Genomic DNA, 14,964 nt, shown 5'->3' with positions numbered 1-14,964 from the left:
CGTCCCCGTGAGGAGGGAGGAGGACGGGATGGCCGGGCCCCCGCCTCTTCCCCCTCCTCCCCCTCCTCCTTCTCCTCCTCCTCACAGCGGAGGCGCTCAGCCCGCTGCCCCCCGCGCCGCCCTGCCGGGCTCCCCGCGCTTACCGAGGCGCGGCGCGGGGGCGGCCCGGGCGGCGGCTGCCGGCGGGTCCCGGCGGGGCTGGGCGGGCGCGGCGTCTCACCTCACCCTCAGCGCCGCCGCCACCGCCGCCATCTTGCCTCCCCTCCCCCGGCCCCGCGCGCTCCGCCCCCTCCCGCCAGGTCCTGCCAGATACCGAATAATCCGCGGCGCCGCGGCTCGGTACCTTTCACCGGCCACGGTGGCTCTGCCCTTCCTCAGGCCGTGCCGGTTTGTGGTGATGCACAGGCAGCAACAGGTCGAGAGAAGCCGCCGGAGAGCGCGGCTGTGGGAGAGCGGGGTGCTATGTCCCTTCCAGGACCGCTGGCCGGTGCGGCGGGGAGGGGCTCCTTCCCCCTCCCGCTGAGGGCCGGGGGGGCGCGGCCGCCATGAGGCGAGCGGGGCCGGGCCCGTGAGGGGCTCCCGGGGGCCGCAGCGCCCGTCGGACCGATTTAAATTGATAATAACCCATCAGGGGCCCGGGCTGCGGCCGTGCCGGTGAATGCGGCCTCAGGAACCCCTCACGGGAACATCGCCCGGAGCCCGTCCGGTCCTGCGGGGCTCTGCCCGCCCCGTCCGCGGTGCTTCCCGCGCTGGCCCTGAGGTCGACAACGAAAATGTGAGAGAGGTTTAAATCTCGTTAAATGTCTGTTCATTCCTCCCCCAGAATGAGTGTGTAACTCGTTTCCTGCAAACTCCCGTTGCAAATCTGCACGGCGTCGTACGCGCAAATGTGTAACTCAGGGTGTGCTAAAATCACAAATTAATCTCTATAATCAGGTTTATTATGGGAAAGATGTAGCATTAGGCAAGATTAGATTACCTCACTGGCCAATTTCCATTAAATGGAGAAGTCGTGCCCGCGTTTGCAGGATGGGTGCCCACACAATTACTGGTTCAGAGTAAAGCTGGGGCTCACCCTGTGGCGATCGGGATCACTCAGAAAACACGTGTTGTACAAGGCTCGTGTTATTCCAGCGGTTGGAAGTGCCACGCTATGGTGACACGGCACATCTCCAGGCTGATGTTCGCAGTCTCTAATCCCAGCACAAGCCAATGGAACCACTTGGAAGTTAAAGGTGTCTAAATAAGAGCCAGGGAAGACCTGGTGAGGTCTGAGCTGCTCATCAAGACTCTTCTAAATTGCATTCTCTGCTTTAACCCACCCAGCTGCCACACTCCGCCATTGCTCTGTGCACTTGTCTTCCATATCGCCTGTTTGGAAAAGCAAAGTATCCAAGCCCTCCTGCATCTGACTTACTGTTTCATGTTTATTTTAACGCTTCCTGTCTCCTGCTCTGCAGCTTTCTCCAGTGGTTGACTTCACTTCTAAACCATATCCAGAAGTTTCCCCCATTTGCAGCCACGCTCAGGATAGCCCACAGAACGTGTTTGAAGATAAGCTCCTCCTGCCCTGCTTTAGAGCTTCCCCTTAACCCACGTCTCTTCCACAGCAGAGATAAAAGGTACCACACGCTGAAAAGCTCGACTTTTTTCACTATTAATCACTAGTGAGGTACCAGCAGAGTCAGGGCTTTCGCCCAGGGGCACAGCCCGTGTTCAGTGCACACCCTCAGGCCCTGCTGGCCAGGGCAGGTCCTGCTGCTCACGGGCGGCCCTGGGGCAGCAGCAGCGGGACACGTTTCCCGCGAAGCCCTGGAGCGGCAGAAGCAGGAGCGGTTTCCCGGGAGCCCCGGAGTGGCACAGCCCGGGCCCCGTTTCCGCGGCAGCGGCCCCGCCCCGAGGCGGAGACGGGAGGGCCGTGGGGGTGGGACCCTTTCGTGCACCGGAACCTTCGTGCCGCGGCTGGCGTTTCCCGGCGGCGCGGCGGCGGCGCGGGCCGGTCGCCATGGCAGCGGGCCCGTGGTGCTGGGGGACGCCGGTGGCGGTGGCGCTGCCGCCGCTGCTGCTGCTGCTGCTGCTGCTGCTCGGGGGCGCGCGCCGCCTGCGCCGGGGCCGCGCGGGGTCCCGCGTGTGCGCGCGGGGCGGGCGCGCGCTGGTGCTGACGGCGCACCCCGATGACGAGGCCATGTTCTTCGCCCCCGCCCTGCTCGGCCTGCGCAGCGCCGGGGCCGCCCCCGCCGTGCTCTGCTGCTCCGCAGGTGAGCGGGGACCATCCACGCACCCACACCCTCCCCGGGGCACGGGAAGGCCGCCCTGAGGGCTCCCCGCGTCTGTGGCCTCGCGCGGTGGAAGGTGCTCGGCTGTGGGGAAACTGAGGCACGGGGCGGCCATCGCCCGCCCTTCCCCGTGTCGTGTCGGAACAGACGGGAACGTGCTCAAATGGAAAGTTGCTGCACTGAGGCGCTTTCAGACTGCGTGGCGGTGTCAGTGGGCTGTCAAAGGTGCTGTTTAAAACAGCCTTTTGGCATCTCCTTGTAATTCTGTCGTCTTGCAGAAGACTTGTTTGAATGAACCAGTTTTAATGTCGCGATACATTCTCTGTAACACATCTAAAATTAGCAGTTGCATTGTAATCCATAGAGCAATAGCCCGGGAGGGAATGCGAGGCCGTGCTGTCCATCCCCAGTGCTCCAGTTCACCTGGAGGCAGCATCAGTGTGTCTTCATTAGCTGCAGACAAATGTTTGTGCTCCCGAATGTCCGGGGAGGTGCCTCAGCCTGTGGGGTCTGTGTCACTGCTGCTTTAGCTTTCCCTCAAATCACTTTTTCCTGAGTCACTGGTGTGATTTAAACTTGTTTGTTTATTTTTTTCGTGCCTGACGAGAACGTGGAAATCAGAGCATCCCTTTGTAACAGCATCTTACATATTTTAGGACTGTTATCTGCCTCTTCTGCCTTATCTTCTCCAGACTAAACAACCTGATAACTTGCAGTCTTCCCTCACAAATCATGTTTACTAAACCTCTAATCATTCTCATCACTCTCCTTTGGACTCTTCCTTTGGTTCATGTAATTTTTGGAAGGGCAGTGGTGACAAACTGGAAGCAGCACTGCTGCTGGGGCTGAGCAGAGTGGGAGGATTCTTACAAGCTCCACTGTTAGCCCAGAACAGGAACTTTTCACAGCACAACACTTTTGTGTTCTTCTCATGATCTGCTAAAGCTCCAGATTGTTCTGCAGAACTGACACCTGAGCAGTTACTGTGTTCAGATTTCTGTGCATAAGGAACAACCTCATTTGAATTGATATTTCAGATCATATTTCAGTACCAAAGTTCTTACACTGAGAGCTGCTTAGCTTTGGTGAGGAACCCCCTGTGCCTTTGGCAGCTCCAGCCAGTTCACTGCCAATGTTTCTGTCATTTCCAAAGCTTTCTGTCCTGCCAGACCTGTTTGGTTCTCCACAGCTATGGGGAGATTACTGTGCCATTTCAGTTTTGGGCACTAATTCACTGCTGCTGGTAGAGAATTTTCCAAAGAAGTGTTGTGTTTCTGTTAGTTTTGTTGAATTTTCTTTACTCCTGATTCAGTGGCATGACACATTCAGTGTGTTTGATGTTTCCTTTCTCACTTGTAAGGAAATGTAGGGGAGAGCACCTTTATGAGCTAAGAGATTTTTATTTTAAAAGCCTCTGATTGGTCTTGTGGGTGATTCAGATGGTTCATCCTCTCATTGTTTGAGTGATTGATGATGACAAGTGAGTTGATCAAAGGCACTGCAAATTGTTAACACTGAGACAAAATCATTACTTAAAAACCATTGTACTTGCAGTTTTCAGTTATCAATCAATTTGACTTAGAAATGAGTTAGAATTACAGCACTGGGAAAAAGAAATCAGTCTTTGACACGCTGAATAATCTTAGATTGAATTAATAACTCAGTCTAAATGTGCTTTGCTCTCTGTAGTAGCTGGCTGTGTTGTGAGTGCTCCATGGATGAGGTCCAGCAGCATCAGCTATCCAGCTGGATTTGCTCTCAACAGCTGCCCAGATTTTCTTGTGAGCATTGACATATTCCTGATGTCCTGACACGTTTCTGCAGCTGTGGAGCTTTGAATTCAGCACAGGTCAGGTATTTTGAGAGCAATGGGACTGTTTGGATAAAGCATCACCTGCAGTCTGCTGTGACACTGCACTGCAGCAAAAGCTGTTACTTTCCAGCACTGTGTTGGTAATGGCCTGGTAAAAATCAGTCTGAAATGAACCTTCTTGGACTCAGTCCTTCCAGACAAGCTGCACACTTCAGTTCATGCTGCTGGAGCTGGAACTTGCAATCCAAGGTTCATCCCTCAGTCAGTCACTGTCACTCTCCCACAGTCATTCAGTCACAGGCTGTGGGAAGAGGCTTTTTTGTTCCTAGTTACTCTTTCTCTCTTTGAAAATTTTACAAAGCTCACTAGTGAGGGCTCAGATTGCAACACTGCTCCAGAGAAATGCTAGATTTAGATGACTCACACTCACAACAATAAAAAGTTCTAGTGTAATTCAAGACAGCTGAATATAGACTTGAATCACATATTAATACTCAACTGTATTTTTTTCATTTTATTGCTTCAAAGTTAAAATTGAGTTGCAAGTATTGCCCTGCATAGAGCAACGTTCTGGAAGGGGCATCACAGCTCTGGCAGGGACTTTGCATGGCTGATGCCAAGGAAAAATAAGGGAATGTCAGGGCAAGATGAGAAGAAAATAATTCAGTGAAGAAGGAGGCAATGTTTTAAGATAATGAATCCCATTTCCCTGTTAGTTGTTGATCTCTGTTACAACTTTTCCCAACTGCCTTTATCTTGATTAGGTTTTCCATCTCCTTTTGCCAATGTAAATTTTTGCAATCTTGCCATATCAGTTCTGTCTTCATTTCCTCTGTGAATGGAACAAGGAAGAAGATACTGAACTGTTTGGATCCTTGGATGTGAACCTAAACTGAATTTGATGGTGTTGCTGTGTTTGCTGTTTTCAGGAAATTATTACAATCAAGGAGAGATTCGTAAGAAAGAGCTGGAACAGAGTTGTTGTGTCCTGGGGATTCCTGCTTCTGATGTCACAGTCATTGACCACAGGTAACTGGTTTTCCTTTCCAGCAGAATTCCACTGCAGTATTAAAGGGGATTGAAGTTCACTTTAACATTCAGGAGAGCTGATTGTGTTGTTCTAAAAATCCTTGAGGTTTCTCAAGAAAGACCATATTAGATATTTTTATTGATAAATTCTCTTCTCATAAATCTAATTAGTGCCAAAGACAATTCTTTTGCATTTTGGGGATCACAATTCCTAGGTGAAGCTCTGTTCATAGAGCATTAAGAATAATGAGAACCACACTTGCTGGGATCTGGCATGGTGTGTCTGGGCAGCATGATCACATTTTGTTGTATAACAACTTGTTGCAGTGTTAGACAGAAATTTTCTGAATTGCCTGGGGCAGGTTTGTCTGTAGGTGGTCTTTGCAGGGTTAGTGTGGAATTCTCTTATATTTACAATCTACTTTAGTCCTGGCTAAAGACAAAAGTGAACTGCAGTACTAAAGACAGTTCACAATAACATGACAGTAAGATTCTTCAAAATTAGGCCATGCAAGATTTGTTTTTCTAAGGTGTGGTGGTGTTTTCTTTAGCTGTGTGTAGCTGCAGAGGTAGGTGACAAAGCTGACAGTTCTCTGTGCAGGAACTCTCTTCTGGGAGGGTGATTTAACATTTTGAATCAGTGAAACTTGGAACTAATGTTGTAAAAGTCTCTCAAATTACTCAATCACTGTCTGTGTATAAGATCTGAATGAGACACTGATTGCTAGGAAACATGATACAAATGGTTGTTTCACTTGTAAACAGCTATCACACAGCCCATAAAGAATATTTCTGTTTATGAAGAAATAATAGCAACATATTGATTTAAAGCCACTCCAGCTAGAAGAGTCAGAGTTGAAAAAAATCCTGGCTCCAGGCAGGCCCTTTTCCCATGACCATATTTTCCCTTGAGCTAAGGCAGCAGGAACCACAGTCCAGAATATGAATCTTTTTGAGTTCTTTGCTTTTTTTAGCTTTAGGTTTCTCTCCAAGTTTTCAGCTTGCTGAGGAAAACAGCATAGAAGTTGTTTTTCCTTTGGAATGAAACGAGATGTTTCCATTCACTTCTCATGAACTGGCTTTGGATAACTGGAAGTTTTGTAGTACAAGCATATGACAATGCCCAAAACATTCTGGGGAGGAATAAGGAAAAAGCTGCTCAGCTTAGCTAAGCAGAAAGTCTGCTCAATGAACCATCTTTTGACATTAACAGAGCCCTGAAGCCACTTGGCCTTTTATCCTCTGAAGCAATGTGAGGTTGGCTGGTGAGTGATGCAAGTTCTGATGCTGCTCAGTCATCCCACACACACAGCCCAGGGAGCTCCTGCTGTAAGTCAGTCTTTGGAAGGTGAGGGCCATTTCAGAGAAATCTCTTGGCTAGTTCCTCTTTATTACTTTATCATCATTGCACACATTTCTGTCCTGATCTGTGATTTCCCCTGTGAAGGCAGTGCCTGAAATGACAGAGCCATCCCATTGCCCAGGGCTGGGCTGGAATGTACATCACTGCTCCAAGAAACAGGTTTAGATTTGAGGTCTTTATCTCTGAGTTAGATTGCTATGAGATAACCATCAAATCCTTCAACTTTGTTGTGCATTACAGGGAGTAAATGAAGTGAAGCTCTTGATGAATTTTGCTCCAAGCTTGTTTACACAGTGAAGTTAAGTGTGTTTACAGTGCATTATTTACTGTTCCATAACTCACCTTCTGGATGCTCTTTATGAAAAACATCTGTGGATCAGGTGTTAGCACACTGGAGAAGATCAGGATTAATTTCTAGACCATACTGAATTTTTAGTGTAGCTAATTTTTAGATACTGTTTTCCAGTGGTTTAGACAAAACACTGGGACTCAAGGTTCTTGAAATTTACTTGAAGTTTTTGGATTCCCCGAGGCCAATAATTTTCCTGTGTCTCTTAAGACTTGTAATTTACAGGTTATACAAAAATATTTACTGGTATGGCATTATGTGTAACTTGCTGAAGTAATTCATTATTTAGCACTAGATTTCAATGTAAATTCATGCCTACAGAATACAACTCAGGAGGCTGCTCCTCCTTAGCATTTTAAGATCAGAACCCATTGGTTCTTTTGTTCCTTGCTAAGCTGTTCAGAAGATAATTTGCCATCAATGTAAAGAAGGAGTACATTGCTCTGGGAGTGCTGCTGGCCTGCTGCCCATCTCCCATTGCTTACACAAACACTGCATGCTTTACATTAGCCAAGCTGCAGCTTTGTGTTTTGGTAAGGAAAGCCCAAAGGATTGCAAGGTCTGGATCTGCTCCAGCCATTGTAGTGTGGAGCTGAGTCATGCTGCTTCCTCTTTCTTTGTGTGATCTACAAGTGAGTAAGTAGAATTTGTGAGATGTAAAAGGGGAAATAGATTTGCAAAGCCAGGTGATTGACTTGCTCTGTCATCTCACTGGGCAGCCAGGTATAAAATCAACATGACATTTGGGGCTGTGTATGAACTTGTGAAGAGAAAGCTTCAGTCAGCCTGTGATGAAATCTGTGCTAAAGACCAAATCCTTCTCAAGCAGTGCCTTGCCTTAAACAATGCCTCTCTCAAATATATCCAGGATTCCCAGCAGGACCAGTTCAGTCTCTATCACACAGCTGCTCTGCCCAGATCTTTCAGGAGCTTGTTTGATGTTGCCATTGTGTTTGTTATCTTGCTTAAAGACAACTCAAATCTGCACAAACATGGCCCCAAGCTGTAGCCACATTTCATCCCTAGAGATCTGAGATCACTAGGAATTGCCTGCACAAAAGTTCTTTGCTGTATGGGACATGTCCAGGAGTGGGAAGGGCAGGAATGTCTGGGCATGCACACATGTTCCACACTAATTTAGATTTGAGCTCTGGACTCTTCCAACTTGTGACTAGTGCAGGTCAGGCACCAGATTTGCAGAGGTGTCCTCTGAGCTGCCATGTCATCATCACAGCTCCCACACTACACCAGCCAGCTGCATTTAGGGGAGAAGAGTTTCAAAATCCATTTTTGTTACTGTTCCCACACAAGGCTTAACACTTGGAGCAGCCCAGCTCAGAACCTGGTCTTGTGTTGTTCAAAGTTAATTTCTGGACTGTCACAATTATTCCTGCTGCTGGGTAAGGGAGGAGTAGCAAGAGAGTGAGTTCTGAAACCCATGTAAGATAAAATTCACTTCATTAATTATATAAATGTTGATGCAAACTCTGTGCTTTGGTATATTTTTATCATTTTCAACAGTAGATTTTCCTGTGAATTTAAGCTCCCATTTACAGTGAGCACATCTGCCAATGCTCTGGCTGTCTATTAGTCTGAAACATTACACATGAACAGGAGATGATTTCTGAGCTGCCTTCACTTTTTGAAGAGAAGCAGATAAAAGGAAGCCCAAATTATTCTTTTTTTCTAATGTGTGTTTTGGGTTCATGGAAAGATAAATATCAGATGTTTTACTGCAGATTCTGAAGCTTTTGTGCACAGTTGTTCTGGACAGAAAGTAAAACTGACTATTTGCATCTTTAATATGACAGAAAATATTTGGCCCAAGTTTGCTCTGCAAAGAAAATAATAGCTGAGATCTGTGTAAACTGGAAAATTTTCCATTCACAGTCGGACACTTACAGCAAACAACGTTACATCTCTTTCCAAGTTTCCATGGAAATTGCACTCCCTTTGCTTTTTTTATTATTATTATTTCACTGAAGTCCAAAAGGGCTTTGATCAGACACTGCACAGGAGAGTGGACATCTGCCATGCACTATCACAGGCTATTTTTATGAGGCTGCAGTGAGGCTCAAAAAAAATTTTTTTTTTGTTAACATTTTTATGTAATATTTCTGTGCTCTTGGACTCATTTTTTCCTCCTATAAGATAAATAGGCTTTATTGCACTTCCTCATATTTAACTTCTAACAAACTTCCTTCCATGACCTCTCCACAACAGAGAAATGAGTCTGTAAGGTCATGGGAAAAATATATCCTTAAGTAAATAGTGTGTGTGTCTGGTTGTGGTGATCACAAAGATACAAAAACACTCAGGCCCTTCAGAGAACAAAATATATCACTGGAAATCTGAGCCTTTTTATTAGAATTTAGAGGCTCAGTCATTAAGTCCATCCCATTGATCCAGTCTGGATTTGCTGTCCTTGGGTTTCTTGATGGGAATGTGGTGCACAGAGCTGTGGGATTCTACAATGTGTGTTTATCTTACTTATTTTGTGTTTCTATCACAAAGGTAATATCATTCCCTAATATTTCTTCTTTCCTGTTCTAATGTTTCATATGTTGGGATCAGTAGTTGATAGTTTTAATTCTGCTGGAGTAATTGTGGTAATGAGTTACATTTTGTCTTCCTAAGTTCCCTGTGGTATGATAGTTTGACATTTTATTATATTGCTAATTCTAAAAAGTTGATCAGTGTGCTGATTAAAATTGCTGCCATGCTTTATTCTGGAAGAGCTGCATATTTCAGGAGTGAGTGATGGGATTTTCTTAATCTCTCTTATCCCAGCAATGCTGTAAAGATCTTTTTTATTTTTTTTTTTTTAAGAATTTTCTGTAATTAAGAACGACATCTGTGGGACCAGAAATCTGACATGTAAATTGATCACATGCTCAGTGTGTATTGCAGGGAAATCAAACTACATCCCTGGAATCAGCCAAACAGACTCAAAATCATCCTGAACACTAACAAGCTTCATCATGATAATAAGGCACTTTGTCAGTCAGGTGGGGATCTTGATATTTATCAATCTGTAGCCAGATTGCATTTCTGTTTAGTGTAACTCTGGAAATGTAAATTGTTTTCTTTCTGAGAAGACAATAAAAGATTTGGCCACCTATTTTTATTTACATTTCTAAATAGATAATTTTTTCAAAATGCTTTTCCACGTGGCAGTTCTTGCTGGCATTTTAGGACCTCAAAACACTTTATAAAAAGGATTATATCAAAGTCTGCCTTCAGGCATCTGCTTTTATAAGTGTTGCTCTATGCAATAATTTAAGAAGAAATTCTTCTGGGGGTTGAGCTGTCTCACAGCCCTCCAGGAAAGCTGCTTTCTGAAACAAAGCTTTGTATTGCACTGTTTGGGAGCACTCAAGTATTCTCACTCAGATGTCAACAGAGACCTGTCCCAGCACATCAGTGAAGTCACTGCAGGGATTGATTGAGGGGAAGAGTCTGGCCAGAGAAGCCAAGGGCTCAGAATAAATGCAGGGGGAAATGAAGGAGTACAGCTAGAGGACAAAATGGTTCATGGAAATCAAATCAAAATACTCTGCATTGAAATTTATACTTTTAATTCTCAAGATGATTTTAGCAGAATAAAAACTTTGAAATACTGATCTCAAAACATGAAAGATGAGAAGAGGGATTGCAGCCATCCCCTGAAGCTGATGAAAGTTTGATTTGAATTAAAAACCATCAGCATTGCTAAGCTTATGGTAAGAAAAAAAATAAAGCTGTGCATAATGGCTGGGTTTCAGGAGTCTGGTGCAGAAGATAGGGACATGCAGGAGAACAGGAAAATCCATTACAAAGATCTTTTTTTTCTTTTGTTCATTCTTAGTTCATTCAGAGCTGCCTTTTGCTATTCTTTCATGAATCATTTTTGAAAGTCCTCCACATACATTAAAGACAGGCATCATCTTCAGAGCAAAGAAAGCTCCAAGGAGCCATCCTGGATTTACAGATGGTTCTTGTCCCAGCTTTGCTGTCTCTTGGGAACACAGATTTCCTGGCTGGGAGCCATTCTGTCACTAGAACACTTGTGTCCAAGCAGAAGGATGTGTCTTTGGGTTTGCTGATTTCCTGTTAAAACATTTTGAGTGGACTTTTCTTCGTGGTTCCAGGAAGCTATAGAAAGATAGAGTCTTTAAATTAAAGCTATGACAGGCACTTGCCTTTTGCTTCTGAAGGTTCCCTGCTTTATAGCCCAGCAGCACCTCTGTTAGTCCCTCATTTGAGCCTGCAGCTGGTAATTATAGGCAGGCACAGATGTTTTTTCAGAGAAATTAACTCTTACCTTTAAAGAGTGACAATTATATCAAATAATCACAGCAAATTAATCAAAAAGGAGGAACAAACAGAAAAAAAATCTAGCAGAGATTCCGCTTAAGCTTTTGAATCTCTGCATTTCCTCCAAGCTTACTAAGGGAAAATATATTCCTGTTTCTGCTGGGAATGCTCTTAAAAGCCTTCTCACAATAATGGATAGGGCATTAACACCTTGATCACAAGAACTGTGTGGTTTCTTTGTGGGTTCTCATAATCTTATTTTCATTTTAGCTGCAGTAGAAAATGTGAAAGCCTCAGTTAATCTGTGAGATCTGAGGCTGTGACATGCTTTGGAAACATCATCCTTTGCATCTGCAATGGACTTGCATTTTCTGCAGGTAATTACTGTATTGGAAAGCAGAGGAGGGGATTTGCAGTCTCTCTTGAGCAAACTCCTTTTTGGAATCCAATCTGAAGAATTTCAGTTCCATCAATTCCAATGGGGGTTGGCCATTGACTTCAGCATGCCCAGGAATTGTCACAGAAACAGTCAACAAGAGAAGACAAAGTCTTGCTTTAAAAAAAAAGTTGGTGTGGGGAAAGTTGGAAAGGGAACTGTACAATGGGTGTTGTGTAAAATGTGTTTTCTCTTAATGACCTTCCAGTTCAGATTGGCTCTGTTTATATACAAATCAAAAACTGGTTTGTCTCCCTGCCAGCACAGCAAAGCTCAGTCTGGGATCTGAGTTTCCAGCTGTGTCTTTTGCCTCTGACATCCTCCCAGTAATAAAAGTTGTGTGGCTGGGATTTGGCTGGAATTGCAGATGATGTGTGAGCCAGAACTGAGTTCAGCCTTCTCTTCCTCTTCAAGACAATGGAAGTTAAACTTGTTTGTGTCAATAAAAAAAGCACACACAACTCCTAACCCCTCAGGGAGCAGATCTGATGAATAAGATGCTTTTTTTCCATCATCTTGTTTCTAACCCTGACCAATGTTAGTAGTAAGTCTGTGGGAACTCAGACTTTTGTCTTCCTCATTTCCAAGGTGGAGCAGAAGCTTTTGTGGAGCTCACCTGTGAAGATGCAGCATCCAGAGAACAGATATAGTTACAACAACCTTTCCAGTGTTCCCTAATCCAAGTTCTTTGTTCTTCACTTCAGACTCCCTGGAGGGTACTGTGTATTAAGTGCTGTCTTTGCTCTGTGAGCCTTAACAGCTTCCCTGCAGAGACTGACAAAGTGGCAGAGACAGGAACCTCTTCTCAGGTGAAGTGGCATTGCTGACATGCCTTGTAGTTGTCACTTACCTGTTTCCTTCTTTTTTCAAATGCTGTTATAGGAAACTCTGGAGTTGTTCCAGGTCCTGGGTCTGGATGTAGGCAAAGCTCTCTCAGTTCATACAGGAGCAACAAGTGATTCAATTTTTCAGTGCTGTGTCTTTCTTACAGCAGCTGAAAGCTCTGGCTGCAGTCAGCAATTCCATTTGCAGGTTGCACATTGGTCACCTCATTGTAAAACACCCATTTGTAAAGCTCTATAGCAGTTGTTAATCTCTACTGTTCTGTTAATAAAACCCTCTCTGACACATGACTGAAAACTCCTCCAGTTGGCAGTGTCAGTGTGAGCCAGCAAAGGTGCTCTCAGCAGGCTGGAATCTGAGGCTCCCCAACTGCTCCTACCTGACTGCAGTGGGTTCTGCTCTGCAGCAGCAGAACAGAAAGCATCCTACAGCCAAAGAATCCCCATTTGTATTTTCCTGGCTGAGTTTGTTGTGACATGCCCTGTTATTTTTGCATTCTGGATGCATTCTGAAGCTCCCCCAGGCATCCCTTCAAATGAAACATTGCATCACTGAGGAAGCAAAGCCATTACAAGGGAATGCTTTTGCCAGACACTTGGAGCAGACACAATCAGTTCTCATCTTTCAGAAAAGGACTTGCAAGTTGACATTGCAAAATTTGGGAAAGAACAATGGTCCTTTTTTGAGTGGTTTGATGCAGTTTTTAAAAAAGCTGAGCTGTGCTGTTGTTTTTTTTGCCACATCATGAATGAAGGTTTTATATTTGCATAGAAGAAATGTTACAAACAAAGCAGTAGGAGCACGGAGCTCCAAAATTCTTTGGAAGGAAGAGAAGAAGTTTTCTGCTGAAATCTGCTAAGGTCTCTGACCTTCTCTGGGTCTTACTTTCATCCTGCAATAACCCTCCCTTTCTGCAGAGCTGTGGGGATGGAGCAGTTGCTGTTGCCATGCTATTCTTGTGGTGTGAGATGCTGTATGAGTGTTGAGGATCATTATTAGAGTTTTCCTTGCTAGTCAAAGGGTTAATTTTGAGATCTGATTTAGGTTTGGCACAGGAGGAGGGGAGACAGAGGATTTTGTTCTGCAGGAAACTAGGTCAGCAGGTTTTTATTATCGTGCTCAACAGCCCAATGTGGTTTGCATTTAGGAATGAACTCTGCTGACATCATGGATGGTCGCTTTCCCCTTCCCAGGACACAGCCTCAGACTCTGCTCCATACATTACAGCTTTCCCAAATGGAATGCAAGGGAATACTCAGCTGAAGAAGCTCAGGCCATTGTGAGTTTGTGAGTTACCTTTTCAGAGCTGTCTGTCAGGAGTGCTCAGGATCTCAGGATGAGGTCCAAGATGTTTTGGAGAGGAAGAGCAACAGAGCTGGAGTATTTTCAGTCACTGAAGTGCATTGGAATCACAGAGCTCTCCATTGCCCTTACACCCCATTGGCTGCTGATTGTTCTTACAGCCTGTGGCATTGCTTGGTTTTTGTTTGGATCTGGTCAGATTCTGATCTTGGTCCTGCCAGTGTAAATTTGGAGTAATTCCCTTGCTTTCTGTGGAGATCCTGCTGTGTGGCTGAGATCACTGGGTGCTTCTGCAGATAACCTTTAGGTGGGGAGTTTTCCATTGTGGCTATTGGATCATCCTGACTGATGAAAGATTTGAATAATCCAGAATCTTTGTCACATCTCTCAGCTTTCTTGGTTGTATTTCCTGTTGTGTATTCTCTTTCCTGGAGAATACCTGTCTGTTCTTTTCTTTACCTCTCCCTGTTGAAGACCAAACTGTGACAGAGATCATCTATTTGGACAATTCAAGCTGTCTTTTTTTACAGATTATTTTCACTTTGCTGAATTATGAAAATCCAAGTAGTTGTAACTTAAAAAAATACTCCACATTGTTTTGATTGTAAGGATCAGATGAGGGTGGTGGAGCTTAAGAAGATTTAAGGTGGATCTTTAAAAGATATTACCAAAAAGATAAATAATGGCTAGGAAAATTTCTGAGTAATAGGATTTAAGGCTGAGCATCTATTTCCAGTTTTATGCTCTTGTTGTTTTACAGACTTTAATGTGAGTCAATGGCTTTTCAGCATAATAAAACCATCTAATTCTGTCCTGTTCTACTCTTTATTCAGTTCTGGCATCAAGAAACTCAGACATTTTTGCAAACCAAGTTTGGCTTTTAAGGCTGAACAAGGAAAATACAGGCAATACTGAGCAGAGCAGACAGCAGTAGGTTTGCCAGCAGTTCCTGGAAATAATGGAGTTTCACAACCATTGCCTGCAGATTGGACATTTAAGGAGGAAAAAAAATCCTTGTGGCTTGCATGGATAGAATAATGAGAATGCAAAGTCTGTTGAGAAAGTTTATTATGGTAAAAATTCAGATGCCATTCTTGGGTTTAAACCAAAGGGCAGCATATCAAATGCCTCAGAATGATGACAGCATAGAAATAACACAGGTCAGAAAATTGCATATGGTCTCTCCTGGATTGCCTTTAATGCTGTGGTAAGCTATACATTTTAATTGTCCAATTTTGAATCTCTATAAAGCATTTC

General features: G+C 44.6%; 2 protein-coding genes across 6 annotated transcripts in view; one reads left to right on the top strand and one right to left on the bottom strand.

The window, feature by feature from the left end:
* Window positions 1–1,629, bottom strand: part of NCOR1 (nuclear receptor corepressor 1) — a 55,883-nt gene extending 54,254 nt beyond the window's left edge. Inside the window, exon 1 of one of the 4 annotated variants that reach the window (XM_079325088.1) lies at window positions 980–1,629. The gene's annotated coding sequence lies outside the window, so the exon portion shown is untranslated. Of the gene's footprint in view, window positions 1–143; window positions 286–979 lie in introns of those variants that run through there. The other 3 variants (XM_079325089.1, XM_079325087.1, XM_079325091.1) reach the window with 3 other exon arrangements.
* A 240-nt stretch (window positions 1,630–1,869) lies between these two features.
* The window catches only part of PIGL (phosphatidylinositol glycan anchor biosynthesis class L), a 51,539-nt gene continuing 38,444 nt past the window's right edge, over window positions 1,870–14,964 (top strand). For both annotated transcript variants that reach the window (XM_079325104.1, XM_079325105.1), the window contains exons 1-2: window positions 1,870–2,258; window positions 5,019–5,118. In XM_079325104.1, coding sequence (XP_079181230.1) covers window positions 2,006–2,258; window positions 5,019–5,118 — 353 coding nt within the window. In that variant the 5' untranslated portion in view covers window positions 1,870–2,005. The remainder of the gene's footprint in view (window positions 2,259–5,018; window positions 5,119–14,964) is intronic.

The sequence above is a fragment of the Erithacus rubecula genome (genome assembly GCF_903797595.1).
Source record: "Erithacus rubecula genome assembly, chromosome: 22".
Lineage (NCBI taxonomy): Eukaryota > Metazoa > Chordata > Aves > Passeriformes > Muscicapidae > Erithacus > Erithacus rubecula.
This window is presented reverse-complemented; position numbering and strand designations above follow the sequence as displayed.